The following is a 17861-nucleotide window of genomic DNA, read 5'->3' as shown; positions in this document are numbered from 1 at the left end:
GGGGATGGGGAAGCACAGGAGAGAGGGATGGAGAGAAAGAGACTGCATAAGCATTCATATATGTGTAGTGTGCATGAGGAAAGAGAAAATGGTGTTATGTATGCAAGACTTCCTTGCTCACATCTCAAACAGAGCTGCTACTTTAACACACGAGCGCAAGAAAAAAATATTCATAAAACATGTCATTTAGTTTGATTGAATTGATTTAATAAAAGACATTCCAGAGGCTAGATGTACAGCTGTTCAGAGTTGTTTGTTTGATCTTGAATAATTGAGAGCGTGTGCTATAAAAACATAGCTGAAATACATGGTGAATTACTTATTTATATCCAGTCCACTTTCAATAAAAAAATTACACACTCCCCCTCACATCCAGTTCGATAAGTGATCCAAAAATACTGCCTTGCACTGAGTCACTTAGCAACATCTTACAATAAATGTCTGAACAGAAAGTGAAGAAATTACCAGATACATGTTAAGGTGAATCCTGTGCTTCTTTACCTAAGAGAGGGGTAAGCAGAAGCACACACAAACCTCAACTAAGAGGTTTAATTATATTTGTACAAAAATGTACTAATTAAATTTAAACTGACCTAAAAATATATAACAAAATAAAATTTAAATAATAAAATTATGTAAAATTCAAATATCGAATCTGCTCAGTTCTTTGGCCATTCAATTGAATATCGCTTACACACTTAAATATGACTACTGTACATATACATAAAGAATGTCCAATGTCGCAAATGCTTGTGTTATCCAAAATTTTAGTTTTTGAAGAGAGATTATAAAGATATAAAACCGAATAGTGTTTCTCACTGCAACAGAGATGATGTAGAAATTATTTTTAAAATTGGAATTGGATTGGAAAAGAATGATTTTAGGAGTACATGATTACAACTTTTTATTACAATATATAAATTATTTATAGTATTAAGTAACTATCAACCCTAAGTTCAGATGATACATAAACCAGGTAACTTTTACACATTGGGCAGCTGCACAACACACACGACCTGATAGAAACCGTTCTCTGTGTTTGAATGACCATTCACACAAAGATAGAGTTTGTTTACTTCTAGCTTCCCGAAGTTGATATCTTTGGCTAGTTTAACAGTCCCTATCCCTTCAAACATCTTCTCTCTCATGGACTCCTTCGATTTGGCCAGGGTGAGGTGGTATGTTGGGCATCGGGAATGGCGATGTAGCCAGCCCTTCTCCTTGAAGGCTTCTTGAAGCGGGGAATTCAGGCTCTGGACATCGAACAGGGGTTGTGGGGCCACATGGAGAACAGTCCCATTGAAGTGCTTTAGTTTTGGGGTGAAAGAGACAGAAATAGGGGGTTTGTGGGAGTTTCCGATTATGGTACGCAGGAGCTCAGCAGCAGCGCTGACTTCCTCTGGGCCCTTCAGGACAAGTAAGGAAAGAGTGACGTGCAAAGTTGCAGGGTCCACCCATAGCGGCTCTGACTGAGGAAGCTGGGAGAGAACCTTTTTCTGAATGCGCTGAAAGGCCTGGAGAGCAGCGGGAGAGTCCACGCGGAAACAGATGAAGTGGGTGGCTTTGCGTGGAGGAGGACGGTTGGACCGAGGCTCTTTTGGTAAGGATGATACTGGCTCTGCTTCTGTACCCCTCTCTCCATCCCAGCTGTCCTTCAATTCTTCCACTATTTCAGTCTTTTCCTCTTTCGGAGCGACGGATAACTCCGCCAACTGATTCAAATCTTCGGTAGCCGACATGTTTTGGTCTTCTTGTGCAGGTTCATTTTGCATAAGTAAAGTATCATCTTCAGCATTTTCTGTAAATGAGTGATCTACAGCATCTCCCAGTTCTCGTTTGCTTGTTTTAATTGTAGCGGCACTATCATCCTGTTCTTGAGAAAATTCAGTCGCTTGCTCTTGGTCATCTGCTGTGTTGGAGGTCTCTTCGTGTTGTTCAGTGTCAGCTAAATTGTCTGAGAATTTAATAATTCCAATTTATTACGATTAATACTATAAAATTGTTATATAAAATAATGCTGTTTATTATTGAATAAATACTATAATATATAAATATCAAATTAAATATACAATTCATCAACTCATAAACATCTTTTCTATCATGAGTATGTTTTAACTAAATCCAAATTCATAATGTATATGTTTTGGGACATAAAGTCTTAAAATAATATCAAAGAAAAGGCTTTATTTAAATAATGAAATTCTTGAAAAGAAAATCCTATTAAGTACTTCAATATAATCTTTTATTATTTTACTATTTTATTTTTATTAGTCATATGGTGAGAGCAAAAAAATCTGCACTGTTCAACCAACAAAAACAAAACAAAAACAGAAATTATTAAACATAGAATTACTCATAACGTGGTTTAAAGTAGATGTTTAGATATTTGTCCTTTTCTTTATTGTGAACTATTTTTTATGGCATTTACGCATTAACCAATTTCAAATAAATAACCTGTTTCCCAGTCAAAATAATACGATTACTCACCTTGTTGCGGATTCGCACCACCAAAAGGTGGCAAAATAGTCTGCCCTGTTGAACCGAACACCCTGTCAGTGCGACTGTCCCTATCCCACAACCGCTGACCTTTATAGCTGAAGTACTGGATCCTATGACGAGGTATAGACAGCTCCTCAGAGAAGTCACAGTCACATACCTAATGAGGAACAATATTAAGGCTTATGACCATACAATATATATGGTAATGAACCATATCAGTGCTGATTTAACAGACCTGAGTGTCCCAAGAGAAGTCAGAAAATGGGCGTTCCAGCACCCCAAGGAAACGGTCCAAGTGACCGACTATAAAATCAGCTGGGTCCACTGAGGAGTCCCATATAATTCTGGAGATGACATCGTCGGCTGTACGCATGCGTGGCTTCTTCTTACACCCTGAAACCGAAAGGCATCTATTTGTAAACTGAAGTATGAATTTGAAAAATAAAGTAATTCTGCACTTCATTATTTCTATGACCACACCTTCCTTCTCATTCCTTATATGCTGCTTTTCTGCATTTATCTGTTTTCTGTTTTTTCTGGTCTTGCTCTGCTTTTCTGTGATGGCTGAATCATCTTCCTCTGAGTGTGTGGTTTGAGGGACGTCAAGTACACTGTAAAGTCAGGAAAGAGCAATGCATTATTTATCCACTAAGCTTCAATGAACATTCCCAAGATCTAACACATTTCACATCTTTTACGGCAACTACAAGACACTGTGCCAACTGCTGTTGAAATAAAATATCCAGAGAAGTCTAGCATGAGGTTACTTCGTTAGTTGAGTCTCTACCATCCAGAGTGATTGACAGACCTGTGAGACAGTCGACATCTGTCTCCAAAATGACATTTGCCCAAGATGAAGTGCTGACAAATGTTTTGGCTAGTTTCTTGTTTCATCTCATCTGGTACGAAGGGAAAGGGAGGAAGAAATAAAATAAATACATTCATTCATGCACTGACTGATAACACAAGACAAAGTTAATCTGTAACTACTTAGACAATAAAAGTGAAGCACTCCCAGAATAGTTAAGGTTAGACGTGATGTAGTGTAGTGTGAAGGTGTAAATGGTGGTATTCAAAACAGGTACGTTTATAAATGACAAAATAAAAGTCTGGGGCAAATTTTTGTTTCAGTGCTCCATGACCACACATTTACGCACCTCTTGTGGGATAATAAACAATCCTATACTAACATTCAGAATTTTGGGATAGATAGGATTAAATAAAAATAAATTAATACTTTTATAAAGCAAGAACACATTTGAACTTTAACACACTTTTATAGTGTTACAAAGGATTCCTAAACTGGATAAATGCTGATCTTTTGAACCTTCTATTCATCAAAGAATCCTGAAAAAAATTTAATCACGCTTGCCACAAATATATTAAACAGCACTAAACTGAAAATAAGAAACGTTTCTTGAGCAGAAAATCGGCATGTTAGAATGATTTCTGAAGGACCATGTGACACTGAAGACTAGAGTAATGATGCTGAAAATTAGTCTTTGCCATCAAAGGAATAAATTGTCAGGACACTGGTTTGATCATCTGGCCTTCTGTTGTGTTATGTCTTAAGTGGTTAATTCCACTCACTCCGCCTTCACAGCTGCACCTTATCCTAATTAGTGTTCCAGCTCACACACACCTGTCTCTCAATTTCACATTGATTGTCTTCTATACTTATGCTTCTCTCTTTCTGTGCTTCTCTGTCAGTGTGTCTTGGCTACCATCCGTTTCACTACTGCCCTTAAAACTATCTTGCTCTAGTTGTGCCTAGTTTTCATGCCCTGTTTGTTTATTTAATCTTGTTTTTTTTTGTCTTTTTGGTGTACCCAGTTCCCGTACACAATTCAGTTTTGGATTCCTTACCTGGTTGATGATTGCCAGCGTTTGTTTTGGACTATTGCCTTTGTTTTGGACTATTGCCTGTTTTTGTTTAATAAATTTGGCAAACTGCGAATCTGCTCTTGGGTCCCTTTTTTCTCCCAGCATCCGTAACAGTACACACTGACCAGGATGGATCCAGCAGATCAATCGCAGTTTCGCTCAGCTTTGGAAGCGCAGGGTGTGCTGCTCGGACAGCATCAGGGGAAGCTGGCGGCGGCTCATCATGCCATGGACACATTAGCCAGTCAAGTCTCTGAGCTAACTGAAACCGTTCGCCGGATGGAGACTGAACGTAACCTACTGTCAACAGCCACTGGACGTTCTTCAGTCACCCCTGAACCACGCATCAACAATCCTCCCAATAACTCCGGTGAGCCTATAGAATGTCGATCATTTATTATCCAATGTGAGGTGATTTTCTCTCTGCAACCCCTCACTTATGCCTCAGATTCAGCCAAGGTGGCGTTTGTCATCTCCCTTCTTACCGGTCGGGCTCGGGAATGGGCCACTGCTGTATGGGCTGCTAAGGCAGCGTGTTGTATGGAGTTCGCCAGCTTTAAAGTGGAGTTTGTCAAGATATTCGACCGCTCAGCACTCGGTAAAGAGGCATCGCGGCTGTTGGCAGCACTTCATCAGGGGAGGCGTTCGGTGGCGGACTTCGCTATCGAGTTTCGCACTCTTGCTGCGTCTAGTAAGTGGAATGATGCAGCACTGGCAGCCAGGTTCACGGAAGGCCTGGAAGATGAGATAAGGGATGAGATGTATGCTCACGATCTACCTGAACGTCTAGATGAACTTGTTGACCTGGCTATCCGTTTGGATAATCGACGGGATCTTCATCGGAGAGCTCGGGCTTCTACATTCTTGCCTTTTGTAAACCCTGTGTCTGCCTTTTCGGGGTCCGATACTCCCGTTCCCTCATCTGCTCCGGAACCTATGCAGTTGGGCAGGTACCGGTTATCTGCAGAGGAGAAACAGAAACGTCTTTCAAAAGGATTATGCCTCTACTGCGGCCGTCATGGACATTTTGCTTCTTCCTGTCCAGCAAAAGCCAACGCTCGCTAGTAAGCAAGGGGGTACTGGCGAGCGCTACTTCCACCACCCCGTCTACTGGTTCGCGCTCTATGATTCCAGTCTCAGTCACTTATGAAGGTGCAGTTCATCAACTCTCTGCTCTCATCGATTCAGGAGCTGAGGGGAATTCTATAGATTTTTCTTGGGCTTTGAAGAAGGGCATTTCTTTTCAATCTCTCTCTCCTGTCCTTACTGCTCATGCTTTAGATGGCCGCGAACTTACCACCATTTCTCAGGCCACAGTTCCATTACAATTAATCACGTCTGGTAATCATAGAGAGGAAATAGTATTCCTTGTCACTCGCTCACCCCTCACTCCGGTGGTCTTAGGTCATTCCTGGTTAACCACTCACAATCCACACATTAATTGGTCTGAAAGCACAATCCTATCATGGAGTCCCTATTGTCATGCCCATTGTCTTGTGTCTGCCTTGTCTTCTGTCTCTTCTTTTCCTGTGTTGCAGGAGGAGCCGATTGATCTCTCCAGTGTTCCTGAGGTCTACCATGATTTGCGGGCGGTTTTCAGTCATTCCCGGGCCGCATCTCTCCCTCTTCTCCCTGGCACTTCTCCTCCTAGGGGGCGATTGTTCTCCTTGTCCGGTCCTGAAAGGGCGGCCATGGAGAGGTATCTGTCTGAGTCTCTGGCGGCCGGTGTTATTCGTCCCTCCTCTTCTCCGGCGGGGGCGGGGTTCTTCTTCGTGAAGAAGGATGGTTCCTTGCATTGATTACCGAGGGCTGAATGACATCACCATTAAGAATAGGTATCCCCTACCTTTGATGTCATCAGCCTTCGAGATCCTGCAGGGGGCAAGGTACTTCACGAAGTTGGACCTTCGCAATGCCTATCATCTGGTTCGGATCAGGGAGGGGGATGAATGGAAGACGGCTTTTAATACGCCCACGGGGCATTTTGAGTACAGGGTCCTTCCCTTCGGTTTGACTAATGCCCCAGCCGTCTTCCAGGCGCTCGTCAATGACGTGCTGAGAGACATGATCAACAAATTTGTCTTTGTGTATCTGGATGACATCCTGATTTTTTCTCGTTCACTCCAGGTACACATTCAGCACGTCAGACGAGTGCTGCAGCGGTTGCTAGAGAACCAATTGTTTGCTAAGGTGGAGAAGTGTTCCTTCCACAACCAGTCAGTTCCGTTCTTGGGCCACATCATCTCGGTGGAGGGGATCTGCATGGACCCTACGAAGGTAAAGGCCGTCTCTGACTGGCCCACACCTGACAACCGTAGATCTCTGCAAAGTTTTATTGGATTTGCTAATTTCTACAGGCGGTTTATCCGTAATTTCGGCCAGGTGGCGGCTCCTCTGACAGCATTAACCTCCACAAAGAAACCGTTTTGCTGGTCCTTAGCTGCTCAGGCAGCCTTTGATGAACTTAAGAGGCGGTTTTCATCTGCACCTATTTTAATAACTCCAGACCCTTCCCGGCAGTTTATTGTGGAGGTTGATGCGTCAGAGGTAGGTGTTGGAGCGGTTTTATCTCAACGATCCCCTCTTGACAATAAAATACATCCTTGCGCTTATTTTTCACACCGATTGTCCCCCACAGAACGGAACTACGACATCGGCAACCGGGAGTTGCTGGCTGTACGGCTGGCTTTGGGGGAGTGGCGCCACTGGTTGGAGGGTCTGGACCGACCACCGGAACTTGGAATATATCCAAACAGCCAAACGACTAAATTCCAGCCAGGCTCGCTGGGCACTCTTCTTTGGTCGCTTTAATTTTACCCTGTCTTACCGACCAGGCTCCAAAAACATTAAGCCTGATGCGCTCTCCCGTCAATTCACGGCCCCGGAGGACGCAACTCCACCAGACACCATTATTTCACCTGGTTGTGTGGTGGGGTCCGTCACCTGGGGTATCGAGGAGCGTGTCAGGCTGGCTCAGTCGGAGGCAGGGGTACCGGAGGGGGGCCCGGTGGGTCGGCTGTTTGTTCCGGAGTTGGTTCGGCCAGAGGTTCTGGAGTGGGGTCACGCCTCCAAACTGGTCTGTCACCCAGGAGTGAGGAGAACGTAGGAGAGCGTTTTTGGTGGCCAGGTATGGGGGGGGGGGGGTTCGTGATTTTGTGGTCGCCTGCTCGGTCTGTGCCCAAAACAAGTCCTCTAGTTCTGTACCCGTTGGTTTGCTCCAACCTCTTCCTGTCCCATCTCGCCCCTGGTCTCATATTGCTCTGGACTTTGTGTCTGGTTTACCAGAGTCCAGTGGCAATACGGTTGTCCTCACTGTAGTGGACCGCTTTTCTAAGGCGGTTCACTTTATCCCTCTCCCTAAACTTCCTTCTGCCAGGGAGACTGCTCGGGCGGTCGTGGACCACGTCTTTAGGATCCATGGTCTTCCGGAGGACGTGGTTTTTGACCGGGGACCCCAGTTCGTCTCCCACTTCTGGAGGGAGTTCTGTCGACAGGATTCCACCCACAGACCAATGGCCAGACCGAGCGTGCGAACCAGGACCTTGGGAGGACTCTTCGTTGCCTGGCTTCACATAATCCCTCATCCTGGTGCCAGCAGCTTACGTGGGTTGAGTATGCGCACAATACATTGCCGGTGTCGTCTACTGGATTATCTCCTTTCTTTTGCTGTCTCGGATATCAACCCCCTCTGTTTCCTTCACAGAGTTCCGAAGCTGCGGTCCCCTCAGTTCAGGCATTTATCAGTCGATGCCGGCGAACCTGGAGGAGGGCCAGGGAAGCGCTTCTGAGAACTAGGGAACGCACCAAGAGATTGGCGGATCGTCGTCGGGCTGAGGCACCCAGATACATCTGTGGGCAAAAGGTATGGCTCTCCACCAAGAACCTGCCTCTTAAGGTGTCCAAGAAGTTGGCACCGCGGTTCATTGGGCCATACCCCATTGTTAAGGTGCTCAGTCCGGTGGCGCTTCGGCTTCCGCATCCTCTTCGTCGAGTGCATCCAGTGTTTCACGTGTCTTGTCAAGCCTTTTATTCGTTCTCTCTCTTCATTATCTTCCCCTAAACCCCTCCCCCCTTGATGGTTGAGGGTGCTCCCGCTTTTACCGTTAGGAGGATTCTTGATTCCAGGCGGCGGGGCAGGGGATACCAGTACCTGGTTGATTGGGAGGGGTACGGTCCAGAGGAGAGATGTTTGGTCCCGACTCGGGACATTCTGGACCGCTCTCTTATTGAGGATTACCATCGATCTGCCCCTCACCCTGGAAAGCCTTGTGGCATTCCTGGGGCGGGGGGTCCTGTCAGGACACTGGTTTGATCATCTGGCCTTCTGTTGTGTTATGTCTTAAGTGGTTAATTCCACTCACTCCGCCTTCACAGCTGCACCTTATCCTAATTAGTGTTCCAGCTCACACACACCTGTCTCTCAATTTCACATTGATTGTCTTCTATACTTATGCTTCTCTCTTTCTGTGCTTCTCTGTCAGTGTGTCTTGGCTACCATCCGTTTCACTACTGCCCTTAAAACTATCTTGCTCTAGTTGTGCCTAGTTTTCATGCCCTGTTTGTTTATTTAATCTTGTTTTTTTTTGTCTTTTTGGTGTACCCAGTTCCCGTACACAATTCAGTTTTGGATTCCTTACCTGGTTGATGATTGCCAGCGTTTGTTTTGGACTATTGCCTGTTTTTGTTCAATAAATTTGGCAAACTGCGAATCTGCTCTTGAGTCCCTTTTTTCTCCCAGCATCCGTAACATAAATTACATTTTAAAATACATTAAAACAGAAAACGGCTATTTTAAATTGTAATCATATTTCATAATTATATGTTTTGCAGTATACTTTTGATCAAATAAATTGCAACATTAGTGAGCATAAGAGACTTCCTTCAAACATTAGAAATATCATACAAACCCCCAAACTTTGAAATGGAAGTGTAGGCCTACATTTAATCTGCACAAAGGGATCCTTTCCTTGGAAGGTAGGTACATACTTTATCCTAAATCTCCCCATGTAATAACAAATGACAATTTGGGGGCTTCAACACAGCACAAAGGTCTCTTTAGAAAGCTTTTGGACCAGGAGGTTTTCACTGAAAATAGCACAATAATGGCTTGTAAGTGCCCTTACTAGGACTAGTGGTGTGGAAGCAGACCTCTCTTTGTGAATTTTATATTCTCTACCCTGCACTTACAGTAAGCCTACAGCAATTTTGTACAAACCGAACCTATACTTGGCTTGAAATTATGGATAATTATATGAAAAGGCTTTTCACTGCCACCGTCAGGTCATTTGCATTATAGCCTCCACCTCTACAGTATTTGTTAAAGGCGGCGACCAAATAGTTTTATCAAATCAGATTGAGAACTTTGTACATTTCAGCTCATTTTAAGTAATGTATCGGAAACTAGTTAAAATGACTAAATGACGTAAAAGACAAACGATTTACTAGCACTGCAACTCATAAGCTGTGTAGAAAAACCTTTAGAAATAAAATACTGCTTTTTGTATTTAACATACTTAATTTATGGATGAAAATGTAGCACATTTAAGAGCAAATAAATGTCATATATGTCTTACCTATGTGGATTTGTCCGTCAGAATCCTCTGTCAGGTTTTCCTCAGTTCTCATTTCCTCGGATGCCATATTTGACAGCTTCAACAGAGCTTCATTGAAACAGACAAGTTACATTTAATGTAATTTAGAAGGCATCCTAAGCATAATAATTCTGTACTTTAGTCGGTAAGACAAAAAGGAAATACTATGTTATAACCATTTTGGTATAATAGGGGAGAGCATGAACCAGCCTACCTCAAGTCACAATGAATCAGAAAACTAGCTTCGAAGTTGACCGGTTAGTGATAATGTTAACATATACAAGATTACATCATCTGGCTCAAATGACTCATAGTTAGCCTACAAACTGCGCGAATGATTGAAAAACAAATACATTATACACACACACACACACACACACACGTCAAGTCATCATAGTAACCTTCTGAAAATACAGTTTATATTGGATATAACATTTACTTTACATTTTATAATATAGGTGTTTATTATTGTCAAACATACTTGCTGTGCTGGTAGGGCAATGTTCTCAAAGGCCACTTCCTGTTTCAAGTCTTGGAGTTCTACTGGGTATTGTAGTTTTCGGCAAAAGAATTATTAAACTCTGACTCGTTGACGCGAATCGGTTCTTTTAAAGTTTGGTTCAATATCTTTCTCATGGTCCTTTATGTCCAAGCCATAGACTGTATACGGTCCAAGCATTATTACACGCTCCATTTTCCGGTGAAGACGTAAAATATTTCGCCGTAGAAAGATTTTTTTATTGGAGTGAGCGGTTCATTTGAATCATCAAAAAGATTCAATTCTACAAAAGATTCATTCATGGAACATGGGGCGCTGTGAAGCATTCGGTTGATTACGGAAGAGATAAAAACAATTAAATCACTCGAAAAAGCAAACATATACGTGGTGGTGGTGCCACCATGTAACTACAACAGAAAACATATTAATTGATTGTTTGGATTGTACCGTTGGCTATTCTGTGTGAGAGACAAGAGCAGCTGTATGAGTCACGCACACGTTGTTGTGATCTAAGCGCGTGACTTCCCCATCACATGACACATGAGAAAGACTGAAAAGGATGGACTTAACAACGCAAACAAAATAAAAATAATAATTAATATCGGATTTCAGCGACGATTTAGTAAACCACATCGGTTAGGATAGTGTACCATTTATGCTGACTAGAAATCAATTACGTCGTTAGGAACATTGACAACCTTACAGAACCTGTAGACAGTTGATATTGTCAATACTCCATTGCAATGACTCGTTCTTGTTAGTTTACTGGTACCAGTCGGCGCTATAGCTGTACCCAGCTAATAAAGGTAAGGATATTGTGTTTTCCTTTATCTAATTTCCTTTTGTATTTATATTTTAATCAAGAAAGCACTTGTAAACAGAGTAATAATTTATATCACCATACTTCCCTGGTTAAATAATCGCAGTACATTATTTATACATTGTGTCTACATTTTGTATTAGCTACTTTAAACGTTATGTTGAAATGTGCAGGTGTATTATGTAATTAAAATGAGCATATTTGTGTACATTTCTAGAAGAGAAATCTGAACATACGATAAAGCCAGTTTAAAAAAAAATACTGTAAACATTAAGGGAAAAAAAACTAACTGTATTATTAGGAATACAATTTCATATAAATCAGTCAAATAAAAAAACTTTGGTTTATGTAACTGCTTCTGAAGTAGTTAACAAACTCACTTGCAGAAGATGGTGTATAAATGTATTGTAATTGAAATCTACGTATATAATTAAAGTGTAATAAAAATGTGTAATATATAATAAACACTTAGTGTGTATTTTGGAGGTTTTCTTTCCTCTAGTATGAAAAAAAGACTAGTTAACAGTGTATACGAGTATTAATTACTGCCTGAGTCAACTCTGATCTCCCTTGAGTTTGTTTAACAATGAGTGCCTGTTCTCGTTTATAATCTATTTCTTAAACTCACTCTTATTCTTTTGAAATGTAAAAAATGTGTGATAATATCGCATATCCTCATATGACCTTTTAATTCCCTCCAGATGAACGCTTTAGTTGCCCTTTGCCACTTCTGTGAACTCCATGGCCCGCGGACACTATTCTGTACAGAGGCCGTCCACCCTCCGTCCCCGTCTCCTCCGCAGCCTGGTTCAGCCATTCCTGGGGACAGGGACCGAGAGGCGGACAGAGAGGGCGAAGGGCTCACCATGAGAGCCAACAGCTCGGCCACACAGAGAGCTGACATGTGTGAAGTAAGAGAAAAAGTTAATCTTGTCATATCCCAAACTTATTTTTAAATCCAAAATTCGAAAAAGTTATTTTCTATAATGTCTTGTCTAATACCTGGCTTTCTCTCTCCAGGGCTGTCGCTCCCTGCCTGCGTCTCACCCAGGCTTTGTGAGTGTGGACGGTGAAACGGGAATCCGCTATCTGAGCCACCAGCACCCACGCCAGCAACAGCTCTTCAGTGTCGTGCGACAAGCATGTGTGCGCAGCCTGAGCTGCGAGGTATGTTTGCATCAATTAATTAACCTAAACTTCATTAAAATAATATGCATCGGTGTGATACTTTTATATTATCTGCTCTTGCAGGTTTGTCCTGGACGAGAGGGTCCCATCTTCTTTGGAGATGAACAACATGGATTTGTTTTTTCTCATACGTTTTTCATCAAAGACAGCCTGGCACGGGGCTTCCAGCGCTGGTACAGCATTGTGGTGGTAGCCATGGACAGGATCTACCTCATCAACTCCTGGCCATTTCTGCTGCGCCACCTGCGGCTAACCATTCAGAGTCTACAGAACACAGCACTCAAGGTACTGCTGGACTGCAGCACCACTTTAGGACTGAGATTGGCAGAGTACCTCTCAAGGTGATGAGTTCCTTGTAGTGTTGAAAATACAACGTTTGCCCTGTCTGTTGCCTTGCAGGTGTTTGACAGTGAGCAGTGTGTGTGTCCTCAGAGGGCTGTGCGTATGAACAGCGCCTTCTCTCCGGCAGTGTTCCCTCACCAGCGTAGCGGCAATGCAGCCCGCTCTCTCACATCCCTAACCCAACACCCCAACCTGTGGGGTAGTCTGCACTCCTCATTCAGCTGGTATGTTTAACACAGTAAAAATAAAGAGGCATTCTGGTCATTTATGACTTTATAACCCATATGGTGAATTTATATCTCACAGTGTGACTTTATTTCAAATAACTGCGAATTATCTCACACTTGTGACCTTATTTGTCATAATTGTGACTTTATTTCTCATCATTGTGACTTGTGATTTTATCATTTATACTGTGACTTTATTTCACAATTGCAAAAGTAATAGTGAGACTTTTCTTGGCAAACACTAGCACAAACACACATACGTTTTTAAAATCATTACACTTCCTATTACTTTATTACTTCGTAAATACTTCTTTATTTTAGGTTGCTGAAAGCTTGTGGCAGTCGGCTGACAGAGAAGCTGTTAGAAGGGGCGCCCACAGAAGACACACTCGTTCTCATAGAAAGACAAACTGGTAAAATGAATGCATTGAGTAAAATACTTACGGTATAAAAACATTTTAACATTAAACATTTAAATTTCATTGTGTAAAAAAATGTGATGTTATTTTTGCACACAGCCAGATATAGCAGAAAATAGATATTCTGCATTTTTTTCTGCAACAAGATAAAACTGATTTGTGTGTGTGTGTGTCATGAGATACTATTGATTCCGCAGCAATATTTTAATTAGTGTGTCTGCTAACAAATGGATTTTTCAAATGTTAAACTGGGTATCTGACCTACATTTTCCTTTCCCAACGATCTGCTTTTGACATTGACATACAAACAACTCTCCAGTGATTTTTCAACTTTTTTCATCTTGTATAATCAGAATTATAAAAATGATTAGCAATAATTAGAGGTTATACTGTAGATTTCAGCATTAAAAATGTTCACAGCAACATTATGAATAATTCTCTCACAGAGCAAGAGGAAGAGATGCGTGGCTGGGAAGGTGCTGAAGGGGGCGGGTCTAACCCACAGTCCAGCCAATCAGCGAGTGTGCAGGCTAAAGATTTTCAATTTGATGACGCAAGACAAGAGGACCTTCTTGGGCCAAAGTTCAAATCACTTAGACATTTAAGACAGGTAAATAACTGTTAACTCTGTTACAAACATCAGATTTTGTCTAAAAATATATAAAATGCACTATGCTATATCTGAATGATGACAGGTCCTGGGTGCAAGTGATTTCCGACAGCTGGCATGGCACGTTCTCATGGGAAATCAAGTCATGTGGAGAGGTGCAGACCCTGGTCTTATCCAGTCAGCTTTCAATGTGCTGAAGGTCAGCTAAACATCTGTGCCAATTGCCTATAATATTTGCTTCATACTTATCAAGTGATGCAGGTCTGCACCATAAAAGAACATCTATATTAGATGTTATAAACTGAAAACTCGAAAGTTTAGACAAGCTTGACTGAATTTGTTTCTCCTGATCTTCAGAAGAATATTATTAAGCCTGTATTTAAATGCTTGGGCAGAAAATTGTTTTATGGACAAATGTACATGTTGTTTCCGTTTAAACAATACGAATCTAAAGTATTTATAAAAAAGTTGTGTATTTTTATTTATATACTTAAATTAAAAGTTTGAAAATATATTTCAAAAATCTCTTCGTATTAAAAAGTATTTTTGTATACGTTAAACAAAATGTTATACACATGTACTTTTTGTTATAATAAATTTTTTAATGGATAAGCTGGACCAGGATCAATCCTGAGTGCAGAGCTGCATTTTAGAAGAATTTAGAAAAAAAAATAGGTTATTTCAATTTATTTTTGATGATGCCATTATTCCAAAATAGGAAAAATAGTACCGTAGTAATAAAGAATTAGTATATGTGTTTAATCTTACGGCTGGTAGTGTTTGTTTTAAGTAGATGCTGAAAGTCTTGCTGTTTCAGTTCTGACCATCATTTCTGTCTGTTTCACAGGCTTTGCTTCCAGTTGGATGTGTCCGAGCGATTCCATACAGTCCACACTATGAGGAAGCGTATCGATGCAACTTCCTTGGCCTTAGCCCAGATGTACCAATCCCTGCCCATGTTAGCTCTTCAGGTATCTTTTATTTCACTGCAAATACTCTTTTGTGAATTTTGGCTTCACAGAGCTAGTTAATTTTCAGACCTTTCAGAAAACATATGTCTACACCACATTAAAAAGGAATTTATAAGATCCAAGCCCTGAGGGATTTGAACCAATTAACCTATTGTATCCTGATCCCATCCTCGCGGCACTGCTGTAGCTGAGATTGCTTCGGTTCAAACATATACAAACATTAACACTCAATCAGTCATGTTTAAAAATGACAGCAGTGCTCTCGTAATCATTATTCTGCAATTCAAGTGACCATATTGTTTTTATAACATGATGAAACACACATAGATTTAAGAGTGTTTTGGGGTGTCCTTTGACAGAATGTGACTTACAACTTCTTTCACAACTTCTGTGTGACTGTTTTCTTTCTAAACAGTGAAATTGTTTCATAAGTCAGTGTCTGGTTCATCTCAAAGTTCAACACTTATCGTGTACATACATAGTCTAACTCCTCTCCCTATTTTTCTCTCTTTCTCAATCTGTCTTCAAGAGTTTTCCGTGCTGGTGGATGTACTTAATGTTGAGCGTGGTTGTGTAAATCCCGTTTCGGATGATGACATTCACTCACTATATCAGTTCAACATTAGCAGTGCAAACACACAAGCAACAGATAAAGGTAACGCATGGAAGCAAGCTTCTGTAGTATAGACTTTAAAGATTTATACAACTTTTCAAACACACACACTTGAATTTTGCATTCGTACATAGTGAATTCCTCTTTAATGTGCCTTTCTCATGGTTTGTCTTTCTCTCAGGTCCAACTCTGTTGAATAAGATGGAAGTGGCTCTTTCTAATGAGAATTTGTCTGTGGAGGTGGTCTCTCTCTGCTTACTCTGTCTGAAAGAAGAGTGGATGAAGTAAATTTGCATTTTGTCTTTAGACTAGAAAATCTTAAATAGAACTCTTTTGAAACATTGTGAATGTCTTTACTGTAAAGTTTCATCAATTTAACGCAAGTGTTAATTTATTTATATATATATATTTTTTTTTTGAATGGTAATTAAATGAAAACTATGCTTAATAACTATGAATAATATTGTTTCTATAGAGCACTTTCCACAAATGGGAGCAAAATAGGACCTAAAACTTTTAATCAGATGTAAAAACCTTCAGATTAAACAAAATTATAACTCTTTCATTTTCAATTTTTATTTCTTGAACATGAGGTTGTCCATTTTCCCAACACTGTTACAAATGTGAGACACTCGGAACACTGATAAATATGACATTTTTTGATAGTTAAAAAAAAATAGTTTAAATATAGTTTGAAAAACAACGAATAGAATATAAATGTAAACGATTGTGTGAAAATGATGTAATTTTATTAGCTTTTAAGATACCCGAGGACACACAGTCCAAAATCTAGTAACGTAGACTCCAAAATATACTGAATTTCTGGAATGTGCCATTATATTTATTTCAGACAGTTTATAAGTCATGTAGCAGACATAAAGTTAAATATTTTGCCTGTTTCCTGTAATTCTTCTTTTTCCTCTTTCTTTATCCCTTACTCGTTTCTCCCCAATTCCCTCTTAGACCTGTTTTCCTCTTGTCTGTCTATTGTTTCTGTGCTTCCTCTCACCACGTGGTCTTCTTGTTCTTTCTGTTACAGCAAAGTAAAAGTGTTGTTTAAGTTCTCCAAGGTGGACGGCAGAGGTAAAGAGGACACTCAAAAGGTTTTAGCTCTGCTGGGGGCCACGGGGCCCGGGGAAGAGGACAATGTGCGTCTTCTTAAGTTTTGGATGACAGGACTCAGCAAGCTTTACAAGAGCCATTTAATGACAGCAGTCAGAGTTGGAGAGAGAACTCTGAGCCAGTGAGAGAGAAAGAGAGAAAGAAAGGGGACAATGGACTCATTGCTAGAGTTAGATGAAAGGAATGTGTGTGTGAGTGTGTGTCTGTGTGTCAATTACGGGAAAAGGGGGTCAGACCGGAGAATGTGTTTTTCTGCATGGTACAGAGAGAAAATAAAAGCTATCATTGTGATTGAAGCCTCAAAAACTTTTCCTTACACATGTGCATTTACATGGAATGCTGTTTTACCGTCATGCATAGACATGTCCATTTTCTATCTTTTTCACTATGTGTCTAATAGAGCACATGGTCCACTGACTTCATGGGAACTAGGCAGAGTATCAGTTGACATGATACTGTTTGAGGCTTGCCTGTTTCAATTCATCATCAAATTGTTTTCCATCTGACTTGTATGAGAGAGAATATGTATTTTATGAGCAATTATATTTATCCTTATTTGATAACATAAATAAACAGCTTTTACTTTAATCTCACACATGCTAAATAAAGACTACGTGCTGCTTGTAAACCAAAGTGTCTTTTTTATTTTTTTATTAAGTTCTATCATTTATTACAGCAATGTGGTTATACTAGATACTGACCTCTATAAGAATCATATGGTAGGGAAGAAATTGTTTTTGAGTGCTATGCCTGAAATTGCTGCCATGAGAGAGTTTCTGTATATGTAGAAATCCCCTTAAACCCATTATAGTTTTTATAGCTTGTGTACTACAAGACTTAGTTATGCAATAAACACTGTGCAAACATGCAAGTCCACCCTAAGCAGCACTATAAGGAAGTTATTGTGTTTCAAGGTGGTATGGGTTCTACTGAAAGGATCAGGTTATACTAGGGTAATTCCTCCTAAATAAATGTAGCTATCATGAGACCTCTTTTTTTTCTTGACTATTTCATGCATATCAACTCTTTTCTGCATTCAAAATGTGTAACATGTTAGGTAAACAATGTTAGCCTCA

The 17861-nt window shown here is 40.7% G+C and overlaps 2 protein-coding genes across 4 annotated transcripts; one reads left to right on the top strand and one right to left on the bottom strand.

Moving 5' to 3' along the window:
• Positions 1 to 185: 185 nt before the first annotated feature.
• On the bottom strand, positions 186 to 10640 carry leng9 (leukocyte receptor cluster (LRC) member 9). Of its 2 annotated transcripts, none has more exons than XM_059567562.1 (7): positions 10456 to 10640; positions 9957 to 10043; positions 3308 to 3398; positions 2980 to 3110; positions 2735 to 2892; positions 2488 to 2656; positions 186 to 1954 (listed from the first exon to the last, which is right to left on the bottom strand). In XM_059567562.1, the coding sequence occupies exons 2-7, from the start codon at positions 10021 to 10023 to the stop codon at positions 984 to 986; spliced, it is 1587 nt and encodes a 528-aa protein (XP_059423545.1). In that variant the 5' UTR covers positions 10024 to 10043; positions 10456 to 10640; the 3' UTR covers positions 186 to 983. The 2 variants fall into 2 exon arrangements, with proteins under 2 accessions (XP_059423545.1, XP_059423546.1); XM_059567563.1 differs by lacking the exon at positions 10456 to 10640 and adding an exon at positions 10189 to 10449.
• A 233-nt stretch (positions 10641 to 10873) lies between these two features.
• On the top strand, positions 10874 to 17418 carry flcn (folliculin). 2 transcript variants are annotated; one of them, XM_059567561.1, is made up of 12 exons: positions 10968 to 11279; positions 11995 to 12204; positions 12314 to 12460; positions 12545 to 12766; positions 12881 to 13047; positions 13372 to 13463; positions 13916 to 14079; positions 14165 to 14278; positions 14927 to 15050; positions 15580 to 15705; positions 15845 to 15947; positions 16703 to 17418. In XM_059567561.1, exons 2-12 carry the CDS (start codon positions 11995 to 11997, stop codon positions 16908 to 16910), a joined length of 1677 nt encoding a protein of 558 aa, XP_059423544.1. In that variant the 5' UTR covers positions 10968 to 11279; the 3' UTR covers positions 16911 to 17418. The 2 variants fall into 2 exon arrangements, with proteins under 2 accessions (XP_059423543.1, XP_059423544.1); XM_059567560.1 differs by having other exon boundaries at positions 10874 to 11279; positions 12314 to 12766.
• Positions 17419 to 17861: the final 443 nt, after the last annotated feature.

This window comes from Carassius carassius, chromosome 15, assembly GCF_963082965.1.
Source record: "Carassius carassius chromosome 15, fCarCar2.1, whole genome shotgun sequence".
Taxonomy (NCBI): domain Eukaryota; kingdom Metazoa; phylum Chordata; class Actinopteri; order Cypriniformes; family Cyprinidae; genus Carassius; species Carassius carassius.
Note: the sequence above shows the minus strand (reverse complement) of the source record. Positions and strands in the feature narration are given on the sequence as shown.